This window comes from Plodia interpunctella, chromosome 28 (genome assembly GCF_027563975.2).
Source record: "Plodia interpunctella isolate USDA-ARS_2022_Savannah chromosome 28, ilPloInte3.2, whole genome shotgun sequence".
NCBI classification, from domain to species: domain Eukaryota; kingdom Metazoa; phylum Arthropoda; class Insecta; order Lepidoptera; family Pyralidae; genus Plodia; species Plodia interpunctella.
The window spans coordinates 4,332,677-4,356,301 of record NC_071321.1 but is presented as its reverse complement, the minus strand read 5'-3'; the positions used below and the strand labels follow the sequence as shown (position 1 = coordinate 4,356,301).

The following is a 23,625-nucleotide window of genomic DNA, read 5'->3' as shown; positions in this document are numbered from 1 at the left end:
TATATGTGTGTATAATATTATAATGGTCTGATTATTAAGAACTCAGGCCGTGCGAAGTGGAAGCTAAAAAGTAGGAAGGCGGATCTGGGCTTCAATAACAGTTTTATAATCTGTGGACCTCTCTCTCTTGTCTACGGTCAATACGGAGAACACCATTCTATTCTCTAAGTGTGAACACACCCTGTTTATGCGCTCAATTATTGAAAATAAAACTATATTTGTATTTGATACTATACGAGTCTTCATTTTCTTGCTTCAAAATCAACACAACGTTCTATATCAGTGGAGGATATCGGAACAACGACGTCGGAGATTGCAGAAACACTTTCCCGCCTATTCTCTTTGGATTTCTTTAAAATAACCTCTTTAAACTTAGACCAATCGGCCAAATATTTCTTACGGCCTATTGTGACTGTCTACCGTGAGACTCGCCCGTACAAAGCTGACGATTATGACCCGCGTAGCCGCGTAGTAATTACAAAACAATTATCAAACGGAATAAATTGATGTTTTTGACAATTACCATTTTCGGTTGTAAATAATTCATTGTTAAGCCTCCATTAATGAACATTAAATTATATCTTATTCGTTTTATTTAATCTATATCCCTGATTTACAAATTAAAAAAATATAACTAGCTAGGTACCTATCTAAATATTATTAGTTAGTACCTAGGTAATGAACAGTTTTTTATTTGCATAATGTAAGTAGTCACAGTTGACTCATTCGAAAAAGGTGACCACTAAATTCCTTTTATATCTTATAGAAAAACTATACGTGTAATATCAACGTTCTACTAAAATTCTTTAGATGTATTGTGGCATAATCGATCGAAATATATATTTTTTAAATTATTTAGATGTATTGTGGCATAATCGATCGAAATATATATTTTTAAATTTTCGGTTAGAACAAGCAATTAATAAAAATGTGAGTTGGCGCCAGTGTGCTATTGACTATTAATTGAGCTCCCATTTCTTTTTACGCAATTTTGCTACATTGCTACATTAAAAAGCCCATTATTTACACTAGAATATTCTCGCAAATTAAAATGACATGATTTGTGTAAACACCTCGATCTTACAATATTCATTTCGCTAATAAATTAAAAATATTTAATTTTTCTAGAGCCAAAAAGAAAACTCACGCCATTTATGGAAATAATATAAAATATAATATAAGCGCTTCCTTTGATAAATTCTTTGTTGTGGTGGCTTTTGTAAAAAGAGATAATATTGCGGTACTATTTTTTTGCTATTTATTTATCATTCAGCCTGTTAATGATTCATCTGTGTTAATTGTTATGAAACCATTATGAACGGCTCCCTGTCGTGTTCGTTTGATACCTAAGTACTTAAAACAATTATTAAAAAGTCGTTTGTACATTTAAAATGACTCCCATTGAAATAAGGTGTAAGTTTTCTATTTAAGTTTTTAGTATAAGTTAAATTTTGTCAGTTTCAATTTTATTTATTTCTTTTTATTGTTATAGATAAAATGTATATAAATTTAAATGAAAAACTTATATTAACAGAAAATATGTGAAAAAGATTTCAGAGATGTTTTATAGAATTTGAATCGAAACACATTTTCCTGCTGAGTTATGAAAATTATCCTCATGCTGATTTCAAGGTTGAAAAACAAGTGAGTACAAACGCGTATTTTTCTACGCATAGCAATATGCCTTCCAAAACATAGTACTTACTTAGGAACTCTTTATAAAAAGTTTTTTTAATTGGATTTTTGCAACAATTTCTTATTGTAGTCGGAGAGATCTTGTTGCATTAAAAAAAACCATGTTGAGGAGTTCCGACGTTGGGTGCCAAACCGGGGTACACCATCGGGTCATGCTTATCATAATAATTCATTGTCATGGAAACTATGCTGGGAAATTTGTAGGTTAGGTTGCAAGATTTTACATTACAGACAGACAAACATCTGTACTGGAGTGAAATTAAGTAGAAGCTTGAAAAATACTATTGGTAGCAAATTATTAAACCATCTTTCTAGCAACCAAATGCAGGTATAAAAGGCGAAAATTTAAATGCAGGAAATTCTAGAACAAATCTCATTATGTGTTATAATTTTTGTTCAAATTAAGACTTTATTAGAAAGTAATAAGACAAGTGATTTAATTAAACTTTCACTTACAAATAATGCAATTTATTAGTTAACATTTTTGCATATGTACAGTCAATGGCGGCGTCCCCTAATGTTCCCGAATACCTTTACCTTTTGACCGTGTACTTTATTGTGTGCGTCACATAGTTATGTTACTGAGAAAAAAAAAGAAAAAAGAAACTTTAATAGTAAGCCCTTCTGGCGTGATTGAGACCTAACTACCAATTATTTAATTTACAGTATGACGTGAAAAAGTGAATTTCTGAATGAATGATTTGATTTATTTTTTTTCCATCTGTAATTTTATATCTGATATGGACACACACCACTTTTCAAATCTTTTAAGTTACTTATTAAATACCTAATTAATGTTGATCTTATAAAAAAATGTGTAATTTGTGTCTTTATTCCTTTATTAATTGAAACATACAAGACTCTATAAAATATTTATTGCCTGAATATTCAGTTATTTACATTTACTAGCCTTTGCCTGCGTGCTTTCCCACGGGAGCAGTTATTTTCCCGAGATGAAAGGCCCTATGTCCTTTTCCGTACTTCAAACTACATGTATGAAAAATTTCAAGAAGATTGGTTGAGTAGATAGAGCGTGAAGAGATAACAAACAAATAAACTTAATTTCGCATATACAATATATTAGTTAGGTTTTATCGTTTTATGTATAGACATCTAAGCATGTTAATATTCGAGCTTTATTCTAAACTGGTTGCTATAATATCAATATTATGCGCATACCTCACATGACATTAGTAATGATAATGAAGTATGAAGGCTCAAGGTTCTGCATTGTGTCGCTCGTTTAGGATATGCGTGAAAAATAAAGGACAAAATATAGCTATTTATCTCTGACAATAGTGATGTCAAGTGTATTAATCAATTTATTTTTAAAATCTGTCTCATTTGAGTGTTTTCCTGGCTTCGCAGTTGTTTGCGTTATTATGTTCGTGTATTTTTAAAAGTTGACATTTTAAAACAATTTTAAATCTATATTTATATTATAAATGCGTACGAAAGTCTATTTGTTACATTTTTGCGGCTAAATAGCTGATTTTTATGAAATTTAGCATGCATGAATCAATCAAACAGCAACTTTATTAAAAATCAACCCTCCAAATGATTATAATGGGGGTGAAAGTTATTATGAAAAATCATGTTTGTTTAGATGTAGAGAATTTCACGCGGGCGATGTTGTGGGCAAAAGTAACTAGTATGTAATAATTATATTTTTCATTACGCTGACTGTACATAAACGATCTAAATTCACGCTTTGTTAATGACAAACAAAAGTGAAGTGTATTAATTAATTTAAATTGTACCTATGTGCTTCGAATTACATTGTGAAAGTAGATGCCATAATTTCACTCGTTTACTAAGTTGCCGCTATGTCGTGTGGTAAGCCAGTTACATTGAATTGAACGCAAAGTGTAGTTTTCAAAGTGATTTTAGTGTCTTTGAAGTTCATTTATTTTTATTTCACGTTTTAATTTTATAAAAAATATTTGATATCAGTGAAAAAATTATAAAAGAAATAATAAAATAGTCATAGGTTCAATAGTGAAATATTTGGTATAAATACTGTACTTTTTTGAAATTTTAATATTTTATGTGTTTTTCAAAAGTTACGGAGGTGAAAGTGAAATTATTACAAAAAAAAACAGTAACTTTTATTCTTCGTTTATGGCAACCCTGTATCTTGCTGTCAGTGTCAATTTTCATTTGATGTTTTTGTTCTTGGACAAGTTTATGTTTCGTGAAATATTAAGTAAATAAAAGATTTTCTGAAAATCTACGCATTAATTTAGATAAAACCGTGTTCAAAATGCTGTAGTAAGTTTATGTGAACCAGTGATTTAATGGTAAATTGATATTAAAGGTGAGTAAAGTGTTGTGAACAGTTGTTATCATTGTTGCTTTTATTAGTTGTAAATTGGCGTTCATTAATGTGTGCGCGTGTGAGGTATCGTGATTTGGCGATAAATACATCCTAATTGAGCTTCAATTGGCCTAAATGTTGTGGGAAAGGATACATTTCAATAGTGTGCATGTGATAAATCATCCACAAATTGTACGTGTTATTGTATCAGATTGTATTGTATTTAACTTTTGGCTATGCAATTTTAGTTTTATTTCACCTTAAAATATTACATATTTTCCAATGAAGGGATGAAGTGAGTGTTTCTCATTACAATCCGTCGATTTTCTTGAGGAAAGAATCATTTCCAAAATCAATCGTTCATAAAATTGACATTACTACAGTACAGAGTAATTCATGTAAAGTCATATAGTAAAACTCATTCTTGTGTTTGTTAAAATTTTAAAAATTGTAATGTCAGTGCAACTGCAGAGGTCGCAACGCTCTGAGTGATGCCCAAGTTCAATATTTTTCCCAATCATTTCTCAACAAGTCACAAACTCAGTTATGAGATGGGTTCACTGCAGTTGTTTTTGAAGACCTACTTATTTATTTATTGAATAACTATTTATTGGCCGCTCAGCCTGTAACAAATGGTAGCATGTAACACCGCCCGGCTGGCAAATTTGAAAGATGGATGAACACACTTTCACATTTATAATATTAGTATGTATGTTTTAATAAAACATATATTTCGTGCTAACTGTCTAGGAACACCAAAATAAAGATAAAAAGCTGATCCCTAATCTTTTGATGCAGATGGAGGCGGACACGGAATCCCTCCGGACCACGGCCCCACAGTGGAGCCTAGCCGGAGACAAACAGCTTTTGGGAGTCCTACAGAACATACATGAGGTATGTATGTATACAGGGTTACTGGTATCTAAAGCATAACCTTCCAAAGGCGCATAACTACATAGAGACACCTTTTGTTCTACAACTTTTGTCTAAACGTAATAAATAAATAAAAATTCCCTTTAGTTATTTTTAATGTCATTTCTATAAAACGTTAACTCTATGTTCGATTCCGCTACATAATGCTACTGTACTGTCTCGTGTTGCTCGGCTATTACATGGAGTTAAGATGTGTGGAATCGCAAAATAAATTGTATTTTTTTTTTATTGTTGCTTGTTTTGATGTACCCAAGTTTATGCGTTTGATACGAGTAAACCTGTATACATTTCAATATTTATATTAATAATCAGTCTGACCCTATAGTATTTAGTTTATAAGTTTACTCTAAAAAATGTATTCAATGCATGAACATTGAATACATTTTTTAGAGTAAACTTATAGATAGATTAGGTTATAGTCAATCGAATAGCTTCCTTCTGGAGAATATTTGATTTTTACATGATCTCGTGGTGTACATTGCAGCTTAAACCTTTACGCAGATCTCGTGGTGTACAAGCAACTTAAACCTATACGCAGATTTGATATTTCACATGACACTTACAGAGACTGGTGTCCCGATGTCAGGAGACCAACAAACGACTCGGCGAGATGGCGGCCGCTCTCGATGACGCCAGCATTGACTTGCAGAATGTTAACAATAAGTGAGTACGAAGCCGTTTGATGAAGCCCTACTGCCTTGATAGGGACCGACACTGTTAAATGAGTTTCTTTCGGTATTTCTTCTCGGGATCCCCTTTTATCGCATAAATTTTTTATCCTAATTTAATTTGGCATAACGAGTTAGGCGTATATTTTTTGACATAATATTATTTTGACATATTTGTTATTTTTTCGCATACCTTTTCAATTAGCATAATTATAGTTTAGGCTTATGTATTTTACCACAATCTTGATTTGCAAGTAGCTATAGTGTAGCAGTAGGTCAGGGTGCGGCGGGGCGGCGCTCGGGCCACCCATAAGCCGCCTATATGCTTTAGAATATTATGCTTAAAAATTGTAATTGGTAGGTATGCGTAAAAAAATTGTGTCTTAAGCATTATGCCAAATTAATATTGTGCGTAACTATTATTATCATGAGTATGCCATGTTAAATTATGACATAAAATTGTATGCATAAAAATAGGGAACCTACTTCTTAGCAGTGGTCGTTCCGAAATGTCAGTTGTTTGTAGCTTTTTGAGAAATAACTGTAAAATAAATTCAAATTCAAATAATTTATTCAGAAATTATACCTTCACAGTCACTTTTTCTCATAAATTTTTATATTTATAGTTATTTCTCACAAGCTAGAAATTACTGGCATTTCGGAACGACCACTGCTGAGAAGAAATGCCGAAAGAAACACATTTGAACAGTGTTGGTCCCTATCATGCCAGAAGGGCTTACCATTATTGTTTCTTACAATGTTTTTTTTTTTCTAATAATATATAAAAATAATAATAAATATAAAATTTGATGTGAAGAAGTGCCTGGGATAAATGATTTGATTTCTTATATTGACTGAAACCAACGTTATAAATAGTCATTATTAAATACGTGTGTAATTATTGACGGAAAAGTCGATTATATTTTTGGTCAGGTTGTATGGGTAGATCATTTATCTATCTAATCACGCCACAGAGATCATTAATATTTATTACTAGCCACCCACCACGGTTTCGCACGTGTTTAGTAGATTGTCTACAGGAACCTACTTTTTATGTAGTGATGTAGTGAAATAGGTTTTTTTTTCAGGTTTATGGCTCTAAGCAACAGTCAGTTTATTGAGAGCAGAGTGTATGATGATGACGTTGACGTGGCTCCGACAGAGTCTAAAACTGTAAGTTCATACTATCTTTCGGAATCGGATAAATTTGTACAAGTTCCGAAGGAAAATAAAATATTAGCGCTGCTTGAATTTTGAGATTTTACATGAACTCGCTTTATAGGTTATCTTCAATTCTACAATCTATGGATCACTCTTGAGAGCGGGTTTTTATTACACTTCTCACTATCGATTCGATTCGAAGTGAGACGCAGCGAACCAACCACATTGCGTTGTGGAACAGCAAAGTATTTTACACATAAACCTGCCTCAAGAATTATCTATTAAAAATCAGACAGCGGAAAGCGACTTTTGTTTTATACTATGTAGTGATAATGATTGCGGTAGATAAATAATGATTGTAGGAAGCGGTGGTGGTGTAATGGTTGAGCCCGTCTGTGGATCGAAAGGTCTCGGGTTCGTATCCTACTTACTCGTGTCATATGAGTTTGTATATCAGTGTAACTCATATAGAGTAGGTAAACGTGAGGAAACCTGCACACGGGTGGACAATTTAGTTCCCTAGTGTGTATGCGACTACCTGCCACTAGATGGCGGTAAGTAATCGTAAAAGTCATGTCAGATGCCTTTAGGCGACTGAATAAAATCTGCCACCAGTGTTAGTAATAACACACTCGATATGATGATGATAATAATTCACTTCGCAGGAGCAACAAAAGCCATCAGAGTCGATGTCGGAAGTGGAACAAATAAAGTTGGGTCTCAAAGCGCTGGAGGGTATGCACGAACCGTTGTTGATATTGGACTATGACAGTGAGACGGATTCTGATGATGACACTGGCCGGTGAGGATTGATTTTTTCTAAATTTAATAAAAAAAAATAATTTATGATTTGTGACATAGCATGTCACATCCGAAATAAAAAATGTTAAGTTCTAAATTTAAAACATTGACGATTTTCAGCTTTTTGATCATAGTTCCATAAAATATTGATTTTTTTCCCCTCATTATTCGCTGTACAATTTTTTTAGCGTTATATGTATGTGTGCAGAGATGAAATTCGCCAAATTTTGACGATATAAAGCGATGCAAATTATCACTTTATTATTATCGATTTATAATAATTTTATTTATAGTGTATGATTTCTCTATATTTATTTTTAGTGTTTATAACTGTGTTGTCACTGGCAGGAAAATATTTTTAGATTTGTTTTCTGTTTATTTTTCCTCTGTCTGAAGAATAGTAAAATACATTGTTCTGATATTTTAAAAATAAAAACTTGTTCTTTTCGATTCAGTACTATACTTAGATGTCTATTAAGGATTTGATGATATTTTTAAATATGAAAAATATATCTGTTTCAAAATTGACGACCCGACACCAGAACAGACAGTTTCTCTCATACATACAATATTGTATGTTACAGTTCTCCTCGATTCTGTTGTTGTTCAATTGTCTTTATTATACTCCAGGGCCGAAAAGTGTTTTTAAAAAAGGGATAATTTTCAGAATGGTGTTGAAACCAAAGGATTTGTATGAAGACCGACCCTTGCCATACATTATAGGTTCCTACGCGTGGCAGTCCAAGTGGCATGCTGGTAATTTTTTTTGTAGCTTTTTCTAAATAAACTAGCTTATGCCCGCGGCTTCGCCCGCTTTAATTTCCCTCTATGTATCCTATGACTTTACTTTCTTTTGTGTATCTGTCCGCCTGGATATCCCACGGGAACATAGATGTTTTCGGCATGAGAGGTACCCTATGCCCTTCTCCACACTTCAAACTACATGTGTGCAAAATTTCAAGATCGGTTGAGTAGATAGAGCGTGAAGAGATAACAAACAAACTTATTTTCGTTTCTATAATATTAATTAGAATCAGCATAAACATAACATATAATAACACTTTCGTCCTCATCTGAGCATCCAGTTACATTCACGGCTGTGACTCCTCGAAACCCAGAGCCTATTAAACCTTAGAGTTTCGCGACTCATGCCTCTGTCTACCCCGTAAGCGATAAATACGCGATAAAATGTATATGCATTGTTTTAATTAGTTTTAAAGGTGTTATTTATATGTAATTAGCATTTACCCGCGGCTTCGCCCGCGTTAATTTTCCAGTATGAAAGGCGGCCTATGTCCTTCTCCACACTTCAAACTACATGTGTGCAAAATTTCAAGAAGATCGGTTGAGTAGATAGAGCGTGAAGAGGCAACAAACACATTTTTGATATTAGTTAGGATATTTTCAATTTTTACAGATTTAGAAACAATACAATATAATAACAATCGAATATAACTTCTTACTAATATTATAAACGCGAAAGTTTCTGAGAATATGTGTGTGTATGCTTGTTACTCTTTTACGCAAAATATATTGGACCTATTGTTATGAAATTCGGTACACGGGTAGAATATAACCTGGAATAACACATAGGGTAGTATGATATTATGTATCTAGTATGATATAAACTGGATTCCAATATATATAAACCAAATTCCATCATACATCAAACAACAAATATATTCATTACCAAAAATTACTTTCACTGTAAATTTGCTTAATTACACATTATAACTACTGTAATTATATCTCAGTATTTGATTTCTTTATAAATATTTACACTTTTTAATTTTAATTAGAGAATGTGTGTGCGTGTTAAATCTTTAGTTAGTTCCTAAGTACTTCCTGAGCATTATGGTACCCTAAAACAATTTATCAGTGTCCCCGCCCTGAAAAAGTATCGCATGTCCTCATCCTATAATTAGATGCAAAATGCTCCATCGACAAGAAAAAAGTTCTTAAATGGTTTGCTGTCCTCGTCATCCGGCTGATCTCCCGCGAGGTGGCTAACGGATGAAAAGTCTTGACAGCAGACCACAACAGCCCATTCCCAAGTGGGCTGTCGCCAAAATCATCGATAAAAAACTAGACGTTGAAGCGTTTGTGAGTTTGTATGTTTGAGGCGGGTAATCTCCGAAACTACCGAGCCGATTTCAAAAATTCTTTCACCATTAGAAAGGTACATTATCCAAGATTGCTATAGGCTATGTTTCATCTCAAAGTTTCCACGGGAGCGAAGCCCCGGGGAACATGTAGTTTAGTATATAATTATGCAACGCGAAAGTTTAAAAGTAGTTATTATTTTTTTTAGGTTTGTTACAAGAAGACAGTGACACGGACAGCAGCGTCAAGCGCGAGCCGTGGGACCGCGAAGAATATTCCGAATCGGAAACGGAAGTCAGTAAACCTGTAAAGGTGAGTTTTAAAAGTTAACGATCATAAAAATTATTTTCTCCCAAGAAAACATTTGTATTTTTGTTTGTAATTAATAAACTGCTACACTGGAGGTCCCGAACTTACTTTGGGGCTAGCTCAATCTGTGTGATTTGTCCATACATATTTATTGAAACTCAAAAACTACTGGGCCGATTTTGATGAAATTTGGCACAGAGATAGGCAAAACCTCAAAGAGTGTCATAGGCTACTTTGTATGTGGGCAGCAAGTTTAGTATATGGAATGGAAGGGTATTCATCTCATTGTTTGAATGTTCTGTCGTAGGAGCAAGAATCTTCTTGCAGCAGCGAGAAGTCGTCACGTCTCTCCACCGACCAGACAGTCGACAGGCCCGCGATCATCGCCGATCTAATTGCCAAGCGATTGGGACAGGTGAGGGGTTTTTGCATTTTGTATACATACAGGGTGAAAGTTTGTGTGTATGTTTGTTAATCTTTAATCTTTCACGCTAATCTACTTCATCGCGAATAGTATTGAAATGTTTGTTTGTTTGTCTGTCTGTCTGTTTGTTTGTTTGTTTGTTTGTTTGTTTGTTTGTTTGTTTGTTTGTTTGTTTGTTTGTTTGTTTGTTTGTTTGTTTGTTTGTTTGTTTGTTTGTTTGTTTGTTTGTTTGGAATTACATCCCGGAAAAATAACTGTTCCCGTGGAAAATTCACGTGGGCGAAGCCGCGGGCAATAGCTACTCTATGTGATTGCAGTAGCGCATACTTTTACAGTTCTATTATGGAAGAGCTACAAGTGCGCTCAGTGACAAGTGCGAATTCGCACTCGCAATTTGGCGAATACTCACGGCAATATATAGGGACGTTGTTGACTAATTAGTGTATGTAATTAGTATAGATAGCTAGATAGCAATCTTGGATAATGTACCTTTCTAATGGTGAAAGAATTATTGAAATCGGTTCGGTAGTTTCGGAGGTAACCCGCCTCAAACATACAAACTCACAAACGCTTGCCTCCCAGCGGCCGCAGCCGGAGCCGGGCCCGGACGCCGCGCCGCGCTGTACGAACAAGAAGGTGTATACACCTGAACAAACTGCTATCAGTGAGTATATCAATCAATCAATCAATCAATCAATCAATCAATCAATCAATCAATCAATTTTTGCATGCAATGTGAACTGATTGTACATGTTACTTACATGCGTAAAATATATAATTACTATCGTCTCGCCCCGGCTTCGCTCGGGTAAAATCATAACAAAAAGTTACCTATGTCACTCTTGAAGGTTTCGCCTATATCTGTGCCAAATCTCATCAAAATCGGCCCAGTAGTTTTTGAGTTTACAAATAAAAATACCAATTTTCGTCTTTATAATGTTAGTATGGATTAATACTCGAATTAGTCAAAATTTTAATAATCATTTAGGTCGTAAAAAGTATTTTTCAACGGCAATGAGAGCGTGTCGAGCGCCGCGGCCGCGCTGTCATTACAATTTTTCAAATTTTATCAAAGACAAGAATTACTATCTGACTTTAAAATACTGAATCTGTACTCTTATGTACATTGTTTTTAGGGTTAGAATTTCAAGATTGGCATAGAAATGTCTGATCTGAGATATTTGTCTGCTTCTGTTCCGGGTGTGTTGTGCCTATTTTTTTTTTTTGTTTCTGTCCATCGAACCCGCGGCACAAGCTCAGTGCTTGTGCGTGGGCCGTTGAGCGTTGTTCATTTATAATTTTTTCCACAGGCAACATTTTCTCAGACGAGCCGCCGCCTCTCGAACAGTCATATCAACACAGTCAAGGGATGAACAGAAGTGAAGAACAGTCTGATGATGAAGACGACATATTCGCGGAGCTACACAAAAAACAACCTTATGAACAGGGCAATAGAGTTGAAAGTAACATCACTGACGAGCTGTTTGGCAAGGAGAGGGATGTCTTCAGCGGTTTCTCTCAGGTATGTCTCAAAGTGAGTTTCTGTCGGCATTTCTTCTAAGCAGGTGGTCGTTCTTAGATGTCAGTAGTTTGTAGCTTTTAAATAAATTACAATATAATATAAATTTGACGTGAAAAAGTGTCTTGTGAAGGTCTAGTTTCTGAATAAATAATTTGACTTTCGGTTAAGGTCTAGAAGCTATAGAACCGCTTGGTATGGCAATCCCCGAATATTATGGTATTCACACCGGAATAATTTGGTATCCACCCCCAGTGTAATCTGGTATCCACCCCAGAATATCTTGGTATCCACCCCAGAACAGTCTCGTGTCCACCCCAGAATATCTTGGTATCCACCCCAGAATATCTTGGTATCCACCCCAGAATATCTTGGTATCCACCCCAGAATATCTTGGTATCCACCCCAGAATATCTTGGTATCCACCCCAGAACAGTCTCGTGTCCACCCCGAATATCTTGGTATCCACCCCAGAATAGTTTGATATCCACTCCATAACAGTCTGGTGTCCACTGCAGAATAGTTTCGTGTCCATCCCATAATATCTTGGTATCGACCCCAGAATAGTATGATGTGTCCAGATTATGCTATTAGTCTATAAATAAAACAAAAAGAAAGAATTATAATTTTCTATGGGACACCAATCGAAAACGGTGGTCACGAAAACCCGTGTAGTGAACTGTGACTATTTTGTGTAATGGTATTGTTAATATTTCTTACAGTCTCCACCGCCTGCCAATCAAAAATTGCCCCTATTCGCTGAGGAAAAAGAACCAGAGTTGTTTGTCGAACAACCTCCACCTTTACCTAAGACAGATGGCGCTACTGCCGAAAGTAGTGTTAAGGTAATGTAATAAAATGTATAGTCTTATCTTTACATATTATAAAAGAAATCCCTCTGTCGCGTCTGTCTGTCTGAACGCGATAAAAATTACAGGACGAATTATTGCATTCTTGGTTTAGGTGTACAATTTAATATGGTTGTACCCGATCGAAGACGGGGCGCAGCGCTAGTTTATTTATAAATTTTATTAACACGTAAATAACATTCAGCAGAAAAAATAATTTAAATAAAGTTAATTACATATGTCCACTATTTACCTATTTTCAAATTTATGAACTTTTTCCAGAAACCAATTGGAGGTATATCATTATTCGGCAACAAAGGCACGGAGAGTATCGGAGCTGCCATTTTGAAACGGAATCAAAGACTGTCATCGACAGATGAAGACGTCAGCGAAGCCACCAGCCAGAGACAAGAGAAAGATATATTCGACCATCTGTTTGCTAAATCTGAAAAAGAACAGAGAAAAGCCGATAAAAAAATCGAGAAGAAGATTGAGAAAGAAGTGAAAATAGATAAAAAAGTTGATTTGTTCAGTGACAATTTATTTGATGATATTGATGATATATTTACGTCTAACATTCCAAAAGTACCGATAAAAACTGCTGAGAAAAATCAAAAGTCTTTGTTTGATGATGAAGACTTATTTTCGGATGTTGCTGTAGCTAAAAACAAGACTGAAAGTGTTAAAGATACAAAAGTTACTAAGAAAAGTCTTTTTGACAGTGACGATGATCTTTTCTCAGACAAAGTCGAAAAAAATGTTCCACCAAATGATACAAGTAAAATAAAAGATACAAATATAGCTAAAAAAGAAACAAGTGTTCAAAGTGATAGTAAAAAGAGTATTTTTGATAGCGATGACGATTTGTTTACTGATAAAAATGATAAAGCATTTATAACGTCATCTGAAGATAAACGCAGTGAAATTAAGAATAATAATGCCAAAAGTTATAGTAAAAAGAGTATTTTTGATAGCGATGATGATTTGTTCAGCGATAAAACTGACAATATACCTAGTACTAGTAATAGTTCTGTACAAAATAAAAATAATAAAAGCAAATCAAAAAGTATATTTTATGATGATGCTGATATATTTTCCGAAAATGCTTCTAGTAAACCGAAAGAGGTTTCTGTTAATAGTGTCGTAGAAGAAACTAGAAAAACAACACAAATCTCTGCTTTCGAGACTAAAAAAGTTTCTATTTTTGATGACGAAGAGGAAGACCTTTTCAATACTGATAGAAGTATTAAAGGTGACGTTAAAAATGAAACTATAAATGAGATTACGAAACCTATTTCTTCGACTAGGATCAATATTTTTGAAGAGCAGAATATAAAATCTAAAAGTCATGATGAGTTTAATACAAGAAATATTGAGGTCTCAGATACTTCAACAAAAGTAAATAAAATCGGAGATAAACTTAAAAAGTCTCTATTTGATGATGACTCTGAAGATGAATTATTTAATGATAAACCAAAACAAGTAATTTCCGAATCAATAGAATACACAGAATCTACAGAAAGTTCAAAAGATGCCTTCGATGATGATGATTTGTTCAAAGATACAAGATCTAATAAAACGAATAATCAAACACTGAAATCTGAAATTAAAGATGAGGTTTTAGAAGAACTAAGAGGTGAAATCAAGAGTGAAATTAAAGAGGAAGTAATAAGTGAATTGAAAGATGATTTACATATAGTTAACAATGATAAAACTATAACAAATGTAGAAACTATTAAACAAATTAATACATCTATTTTGGATGATGTAGAAAATGATTTTCAAGATAATAACCATAAAGATACGTCAAAAGGAGATAATAAAATAGAAACAATGAAAAAGTCATCAATATTCGATGAAGCTGAAACTGAATTATTCTCAAATTCTTCAAAATACAGTGATACAAAAGAAAATAATACGGATGATAAAATTGATAATGATTTTGAAACTCAAAACATACCGGAAACAGATACAAGATCTGATGTCGCGAAATCTGAAATGACACAGTCAAAAGACAGTAATATAAGCATAGAACCACCCTTATTCAATGAACCAAAAGAATCATTATTCGGTGATCAAGATGAATTTAGTGATATTTTTATCGAACCACCTAAGTTTGAGAAACCAACAGAGCCGAAGAAAAGTAAAAACATTAATGCATTGTTTGATGATGATTCGGACGATGAAGCCTTATTTTTCAAAAAGGATGACCCTACTCTTGATGAGAAACCTGAATTTGACTCGCCTGCAGCTGAAAATAGAATATTTGGAATATTCCAAGATGAGCCGCCGGATCTTAACATAGATTTTGTTCCAAAGACAAACGTGAAACCTAAAAATGACTCAATCACTGATATCACAGATATAAAAATAGTAGGTGTCGATGATACTAGTGTGAATGAATACACAGACCAAATTGATTCTAATTTCAATTCGAAATCTAAAGAGAAAGTTGTAGATAACGATGAATTATTAAATTCCATTGAAAGTCAAGATGAATCAAAAAGTAAAATAAGTAAAGATGACGCTCCGAAACCAATAGGTAAACTTAAATCGATGAATTTTAACATAAATGTAAATGCTTTATTGCCTGGAGCTTTGCCAAAAAAGGCAAAAACTACAGAACAAACTGATGGCAACACACAAATAAAAAGCAGTGAAGACATTAGTACAAAGAATGCACCAGTAATAGAATCTAAAATGGTGAAATCAATTAGTTTCGAAGGAAAGCCTGATTCTCAAGTTCTAGACAACACACTGTCTAAAGAAAGGGCTAGAATTCAGGTAAAAAGACGGCCGTCTACCAGAAGAGCTAGGAAAGAGGCAGTTAGAAAATCTGCAATTGATTTTGGGGATGATTCCACTGATAATTCTAGTTCGATAGATGACCAACCTAAAGTTGTAATGAAAGCTAATATTGATGATAAAATTGTTGATATTCCACTGGCAAGATCTGATGATGAACATATAGAAAATATGACCGAAAATATAGTCGAAACACCGAAATTTGCTGAAAAGACGGCAAAAGTGAAAGAAGAAAATAAAGATTTTTCAAATACGGATGATGTGGATAATGAACTTTTTAAATCAGTAGACGCAAAACAAAATAGTGTTCATCAAAATAAAGAAAATGTAGCCGAAGATGTATTAACTCAAAAACCTAAGGTCACTACAAAAACAGTTTACATTTTAAACGATGAAGACATATTTAGCGTAGAAAAACCTAAAAAAGTATTGAATATTGTTGATGATGAAACACCTGGGGTTAGCGCATTAGGTCAAGTTTACAAAGAATCTATAAATACATCTGACAGCGACGAAGATTTGTTTAAAAATGTCGCGAAATTAGAAAAAACATCAAATAAATTATTCTATTCAGAAACAAGCAATAACACTACAAATGATTCTAATGAACTATTCAAATCAACTAAAGGAAAAACGGACGAGAGAAAAGCGACGAAAAATGTTTTCGATGATGCTAACACCAATGAACTTGAAGACGAAAATCTATTTAAACCTGACAATAAAAGCGATATTAAAAGGGAAACTAAAAATATATTCGATCTGAGCGATGACGAGGAATTGTTCTCAACAAATAAACATAAGAAAACAGATAAATTGAACGAAATGTTTGAGAAAGAAGTGACGAAAGTCGAAGTGAAAACTTCTTTGTTTGATGATGAAGATGATGATGGCCTGTTTGGAAGCAGTAGGATTAAGAAGGCAGCTGGTAAGTCATTTATTTTCGATAAGCCAGACAGAGAAAGCTATAGTCGTTGTCCATCTATTAGCTGTGGTTAGGTTGATAGTCCGGTTGACCGGACCAGGGCAACTTTTGGGTGTTAAAGTTCGGTGGATAAAAATCGTGGAAATTTTGAAACCAAAGTTGCAGTAGTTCTCATAAAAAAAGAATTAATTTTAAAGCATAGTAAGCGGTAGCTTAATTTTGTTTTTACCTTAGGACCAAGAACTTTAAAATAAATGAATATATTAGGACAAATCACACAGATTGAGCTAGCCCCAAAGTAAGTTCGAGACTTGTGTTATGGGATACTAACACAACGATACTATATTTTATAACAAATACATATATAGATAAACATCCAAGACACGGATCAATCGGACAAAGATCATTTTCCATCATGACCCTACCGGGGATCGAACCCGGGACCTCTCGGTTCAGTGGCAAGAACTTTACCACTGCGCCACCGAGGTCGTCAATAAATGATTTGGATTTGAATATTGAATTTTATATATATTTTCTCTAGAACCATCATCGACATCAACGCAGGCGTCTCGTAAGGAAATTATCACCAGAGCATCTGAACCAGTGTTTGAAGATCCGTTATCTTTGTTCGGAGGGGATGAGGAATAAAAATCATTTTGCTTAATAATTTTGTTGTAAGATTCTATTACAGTAAATACAGTTCCAAAAATATATGCGTCATTTTATAACGATTCTCTGTTTATAATTCAATAAACCTTAATTTATTGAATGTTATAATGTACTTTATGAAAATATTCAATTATTCATATGTTTAATTCGGTCATTCCCATAATCTCATTTATTAAATTTTAATTTATAATAATGCAATGTAACGAACAAATTACTTGATGTTTAATACCGAATTATTGTAAAAATGTTGATTTTGTTGTTATTCTAATTTTAAACATAGGGTCCATTCAAGAATTATCTTGTTAATATATATATTTTTTTTCAATTTGTATTATTTTCGTTTTATAAATTTTTTATACAAAAAATTATATTGTCATATATTTTTTTAATTATTTCAACCAACAAACAAATAATTATGTCTAAAGGACCCTACTTACAATTATAATGTTATATTATGTTTAGAAATAATTATTTTATTCCATTATTAATATGTAGTTACAATTAAGTCGTATAATATAAATCTGCATTTTTTTATTATTTTCGCAACGCATTTTTAACTGAAATAATATGTATATAAAAAATATTCATATATAAATTTACTGGTAAATTATTATACAAGTATAAATTTATTATTTTTAAATCTTGAATTGTAATTTATTTATTAGTAATTTAAAAGTAAAAAAATTTTGTAAATATGAGATGTTAAATTTAAATAAAAAATTAGACTTAGGAATTTATATTTAATTATTTGTATTAGTAAATTGCTCAAGCTTTATAAGTAATTGCTTCATAATAATATTGTTTAGAAACTTCAGTATTTAGCATGTAAAAACAACTATATTGAAATACAGTATTTGAATTGAAGCAAAATTATGTTCTGAGATTGCAAATATTCCAAAAATAATCTCAGAAAAGATATGAACCCATATATTTTTTTTAATTTATCGTGTTTAAATATTTCAAAAATATTTCAACTTTGTTAATTTCGATATAAGATACACAGAACGTTAGCTGTCAAAAGTGCCTGAAGTAATAACTATATTATGCATTGAATAAATAAATTATTGTTTATATTTTTTAATGTTCGTCTCATTTGTAACACTTTTTCGCTCTTACGAGTATATCGTTTTCCGGTTAGATTCTGTCGCTTGGAAGCTCGGTGTCACTATGAAATAAAAACCATGGATTTAGTAAGTACTTCGTACGGAGTACCTACTAATTCCATGATAAAAACATAAAATTCTTATATATATAATAGAGTGTAAATATATAATTTGTTTACTATTTCGACTCGAAAAGAAGAAAAAAGGATGTAGGTTTTATTAAAACTGGCTCTGTTACATGGAAATATGGCACAATTCAGAACCGTGTTAGTGTGGCCCCTAAATTCTCCAAGGAACCTATATATCTACTTAATTTCAGCTTCACATCAATAATTTTCGCGATTTTTTATACGTTATATGCAGATAAAAGAAAATATTATTTATAGCATATAATAAAAACATAGCACTTTAATAGTTTTTTTTTTATTTTTATTTCATATCGAACTATCGTAAAATACATTTTGCAATAGTTTTTTTTACTAAATAATTTTTTTTTTTAACTTTTTTTATAACGAAAATGTACAACAAAAATTGCGCATACGCATCCGTGTTCATATTAGCAACAACGTTCACTATTTTGTCAGGGGATCAATCTTATACCATAAAAAAATGTATGCCTCTGGATAAAGCTCTCAGAGGTATGTATTTATCACCATAGTCCTTGGTGCAAAGGTCGTCTGCGTGGGTACCTCATCAAACTGTAGAAAGAAAGAAAGAAATCATTTATTCGGCAAACACATAAAATCCAAACATTAACACATAAAGGTAAAGTACAAAAGAGTAACGAATATAGATCGAATACAATATTGTAAGCCGAAATGGCGACCAGCTCAGCACGGTGCCGTGGTATCGAGCCAAGGCGCTGATTTTCAGCTGGAACCAAGTACAAAAGTAGGTATGGTGGCAAAATAAACAAGTTAATATGTACGGAAACAGAAACAAACAACAGCAAACATTAGGACCAGATAGGAGACTATCGTACAAGTGTAGTGAAATAATGTTAATATGATGGGAGGTACATAAATAGGATAATATTTGAGGAATTAAACATCTGACTTAGGAAAAAATGTAAAAAAAGGAATAAAGATAAATTACATGGAAGCTATGGAGCAAAAATATATAAAGTATAAATATTAAACTAGAAATAATTCAATGTATTGCCCTCAATTTGCCGCAATAAAGTAAACTCTTTGATGCGTTTACGGAATATTGTAACAGATGACAAATTACGAAGAGTGGGAGGTAAATTGTTCCAGATTTTAGCTGCGGCATACTTGAAACTTCCTTTAAAAACTGTTAATTTGTGACTCTGAACAATGAGAAGGCCAAGGCGAGATCTAGAAGACCAGTTTAGCTTTTCTAATAAATATGAGGGTTTACGATATTTAACAATTCCAAAGAGGAGAGTAGATAGATGGATATAGCGGCGTGACGACATGTTTAGCATATTTAGAGAATTGATGAAGGGTGATACATGTTGTCGCGGTGGAATGTTAAAGCAATATCTTGCACAAGCATTTTGAACTTTTTGAATGAGTGCCTTAGTTTTTGCTAAAAGTCGCGGTCCATAAACAGAGTGAACGTAATTAAATTTTGACAAAATTAATGATTCAGTAAGATTTATACGAAGTTTGAGGCAAAGATAATCTCTTATTTTGTATAAAAGTTTTAAACGGTAAAAGCAGTTACGGGAAATTTCTACTATGTATGAATGAAAACGAAGTTCAGAGTCCATCAACAGACCTAGATTACGAGCTTCTGAAGCAGAAGTAATAGACTGTCCATGTGGCGATTGAGATTGAATTTCATTTAATTGGTGCCGAGTGCCTGAGTATAAATTTTCCTATCATTTCTTTGAAATGATTCAGGTGTTGCATATTGATAGACAATCGATAGTCTTCCGATAGTTGAAGCGAAAGTACTCGTAATAGTATTGTAGCGACGGTATATGCTCGACCGCCACAAAGGGAAGATTTTCCCGCCAGGCTAGGTGTTGCGCCTGAGCACCGCACGCGACAGACGGTGTCATGTCGAAGGTTGTATTTATGCTTCCAATCGAAAACGCACTGTCTGCGCGGTCTAGGCTTGTTAGCTGTCCATAGTGAGTCGACCGTCGTGCCATCTGTCCGTAGTGTCCTGGATCACTTGTGTGGCTATATTGTTGCTATATGTTTAATGCATCTAGCGAATCTAGCGACATTCTGAATGATTTTCGAGGTCAACTATCGATAGTAAAACTACCGATGGTTCTGCAACACTATTCTAAATCACTACCGTTCATCCCTTCCCAACTAATATTATAAATGCGAAAGTAAATTTGTTTGTTACCTCTTCATGCATTATCCGCTGGACCGATGAATATGAGATTTGGTACACGGGTTGAAAATAACCCGGAATAACACATAGGGTAATGTTTATCCCGAAATTCCCACGGCAGCGAAGCCAGTTTAGTATAAAAATTTGTATTTTGTAGATCCCAGTACATCCCAGTATTATGTAATGTGTGCTATAGGCCTTCGTTTCTCGCGCTGCTTTCTACGATCGTGCGCTAGGCTCATCCATCATATTCCCGTGCCCCTAACAATGTCTCAGACCAGCAGCTGGTGGTACACCAACCGGTCTCTGTCCCTGTCTCGGCCTCCACTCCGTCGCAGCTTTGGTCCATCGATGGTATTCTCTTCTAGCCAAGTGTCCCGCCCATTCCCACGTTAACTGCGCGATAAGTCCACCTTCGTTTTCGACCTTTATACGACGTCAAACGAGCATATTACCTACTGACTTATTGTTTTATTTATGTTGTAGCTACCCACAAATCATGCTTTTTAAGACCGGACACAGGACCGTGCAGAGCAGACATAATTCAATGGTATTATGATGTGAGGCAGAGCGAATGTTATAGGTAAGATACACAAACTGGAGAGAAAATATCTGAAGTGTGAAAATACAGCCAAACAAACATTATGTCTCTTCTTCCATTCCGACTGTACATGAAGACGAGGCTACGTTCATGGCTTCTCGTCTGAGACGACTCTAGACTCATATGTAATGAAAATCCGTCATGCCGTTTGGAAAATATATGGATGATTAGGTACGTATAATAATAAAGATTATAAGTTCATAGGTACCTATAAGATACAAGGGAAGTAAAATAAAAAGACGACAGTAAGCAATTTCTGCCAGGCAGCCATTTCATTTAACATATTATAGTATTTGTGCTAATAAAATAAAGTTTTATTTTCATTATAGATTCTTCTGGGGCGGATGCCAGGGCAACGGAAACAGATTTGAAACACAGAGGGAGTGCACAGATTACTGCTACTTCAACTCAAGCAACCCGCCACGTACGTGACATCTTTACTTTTTAATTTTAATTAACAAATGGGTCAATGTCAAAAATATTGACGTTTGCACCCGGCATGGCGCCAGGAGATATCCAAATTTCGCTTACGAGTTGCGTCATAGAGCATCATCAAAATTTGAATATATCTCCATGATCTCCACACTATTCCACATAGATTTAGAAGGGGACTGGTCTATTCCATACAAACAATACTGTTTTAATAAGTCACACCACGTCACGCCACATAAATATAAATTTGTATTTAGTACATATTAATTCCATGACTAAAGGTTTTAATTGTATGCATACTAGCCACAAATATAATGTGAATGTTTTTCTATATGTATTCGTTATAAAATATAGTATCGTTGAGTCCCATAACACAAGTCTCAAACTTACTTTGGGGCTAGCTCAATCTGTGTGATTTACCTAATATATTTATTTATTTATTTCAGCCGTTAGATCTTGGTCAACGAAGGCAGTTATTAAAAAAATAACAATTTTGTTTTCTAGACAAAATCCCGCACTTCTGCAATTTAGCGTTTGATTACGGGACATGTTTCGCGGAGTACCAGAGGTGGACGTTCGATAGATTTACCCAGTAAGTACAGTTGAATCTTCAAAATCGTAAGGGTTTTTTACGCTGCCTCCTAGTTTAAAGCGTCCCCAGCCCAAATTGAACCGGGAAGATGAAAGATGATGTTATAACCTGAAATAAAATATTATTGTATTAATTTTTTTTATATTAATAGAGGTGTTATTCTAGGTCGTCCAACCAAACAGACCAGCTTAGCTAGACATTTGGGTAAAAAGGCCGGATATCGTAAATTATTTGAGGATTACGTGTCAAGCTTTTTTATAATTATTTCTATAGGCTGCGGTGACCATTTCCCATCAAATTACCGCGCATATCTGTTTGCTTGCTTACCTAGTAACCTATAAAACAAAAGAATTTGACGATCCACAATATTATTATTAAACTAAAGTATTATTTGACTTTCAGGACGTGCCGTGTCCGTCTGTACTCAGGCTGCGGCGGCAACCAAAACAACTTCGAAACCAGAGAGGCGTGTCGGAAGACTTGCATGATTAACACGAACACAACATTCAATAGGAATACTGTCAACATTTGCATTCCTTACAACCTAGAGGACCTCGAGTGATTACAATAATAAAAAAAAAGTAAAATTGTTTTTTTTTTAGATCAAATAATATGAATGACAAGTCTATGTGATAACCATGGAATCAGTAATACGAAGTAGGTACCTACTAATAGGGAGTATCACTGTACTACCGATAGCGCCATCTGCGCTGAGCTTTGCATAATATGCCCTATTCCATGGTGATAACGTATCAACATTTCCATACAACTTCATGGTCTATGTCATACAAAGAGGCAAGATAGGCGTTGTTTGTTATAGTAGAACCGCCTAAATGAGTCCTCGCCCGCGGAGTACAAGGGGCGCGGGGGTACGACGACGAAGGGGAACGAAAGAGGTGCGGGCGGCGGTCGAGCGTAGCGTGTAATACAAGAGGCGAAATGTTACTGGACATTTCTTGAGATATGTGAAGTCATAGTGGTTAGCGGCAAACAGGTGAAGATTTTTATTAAAAAATTAATAATGGCTATACAAAATTTGAATGAAACAACTGTAAACTATACAACGTGTTCCTTTTGTTATCCCATATCTCCATGGTATCAACGAGACCACGTACATGAATTAAATAGCATAAGCATTTTTCGATTATTGTTATTTTCAAATTTTTATTTTTCATACAAAACAATTCGATAAAAATGTGATTTTATGATATATAGGTATGATATGTAGGTAAAAAAAAGGTAATAAAGTTATGTATGTAATATTTATTTATGCAAAATTTATCAAAATTATAAATCAATCACTTATGTCCATAATATCAGTATCACTGGAACTTGATTCTTCACTTTCGAAACAGCCATCATCAGAATCATCAGAATCGTCTTGCACATTAATAATAAAATCAACAA

General features: G+C 33.9%; 2 protein-coding genes across 5 annotated transcripts; both read left to right on the top strand.

Annotated features, from left to right (window-relative positions):
- The first annotated feature begins 3,834 nt into the window (after positions 1 to 3,834).
- FAM21 (Family with sequence similarity 21) lies at positions 3,835 to 17,156 on the top strand. Of its 4 annotated transcripts, none has more exons than XM_053765935.2 (13): positions 3,835 to 4,012; positions 4,811 to 4,906; positions 5,511 to 5,608; positions 6,702 to 6,786; positions 7,440 to 7,576; positions 8,243 to 8,331; positions 9,887 to 9,990; positions 10,295 to 10,402; positions 10,994 to 11,075; positions 11,722 to 11,933; positions 12,653 to 12,775; positions 13,061 to 16,508; positions 17,047 to 17,156. In XM_053765935.2, exons 2-13 carry the CDS (start codon positions 4,811 to 4,813, stop codon positions 17,151 to 17,153), a joined length of 4,689 nt encoding a protein of 1,562 aa, XP_053621910.1. In that variant the 5' UTR covers positions 3,835 to 4,012; the 3' UTR covers positions 17,154 to 17,156. The 4 variants fall into 4 exon arrangements, with proteins under 4 accessions (XP_053621910.1, XP_053621908.1, XP_053621909.1 ...); XM_053765933.2 differs by having other exon boundaries at positions 11,722 to 11,945; XM_053765934.2 differs by lacking the exon at positions 3,835 to 4,012 and having other exon boundaries at positions 4,805 to 4,906.
- Positions 17,157 to 18,697: 1,541 nt separating this feature from the next.
- Positions 18,698 to 22,798, top strand: LOC128681772 (BPTI/Kunitz domain-containing protein-like). Its single transcript, XM_053765937.2, has 5 exons — positions 18,698 to 18,915; positions 21,080 to 21,176; positions 21,524 to 21,618; positions 22,131 to 22,218; positions 22,621 to 22,798. The coding sequence occupies exons 1-5, from the start codon at positions 18,795 to 18,797 to the stop codon at positions 22,778 to 22,780; spliced, it is 561 nt and encodes a 186-aa protein (XP_053621912.1). The 5' UTR covers positions 18,698 to 18,794; the 3' UTR covers positions 22,781 to 22,798.
- The last annotated feature ends 827 nt before the right edge of the window (positions 22,799 to 23,625 follow it).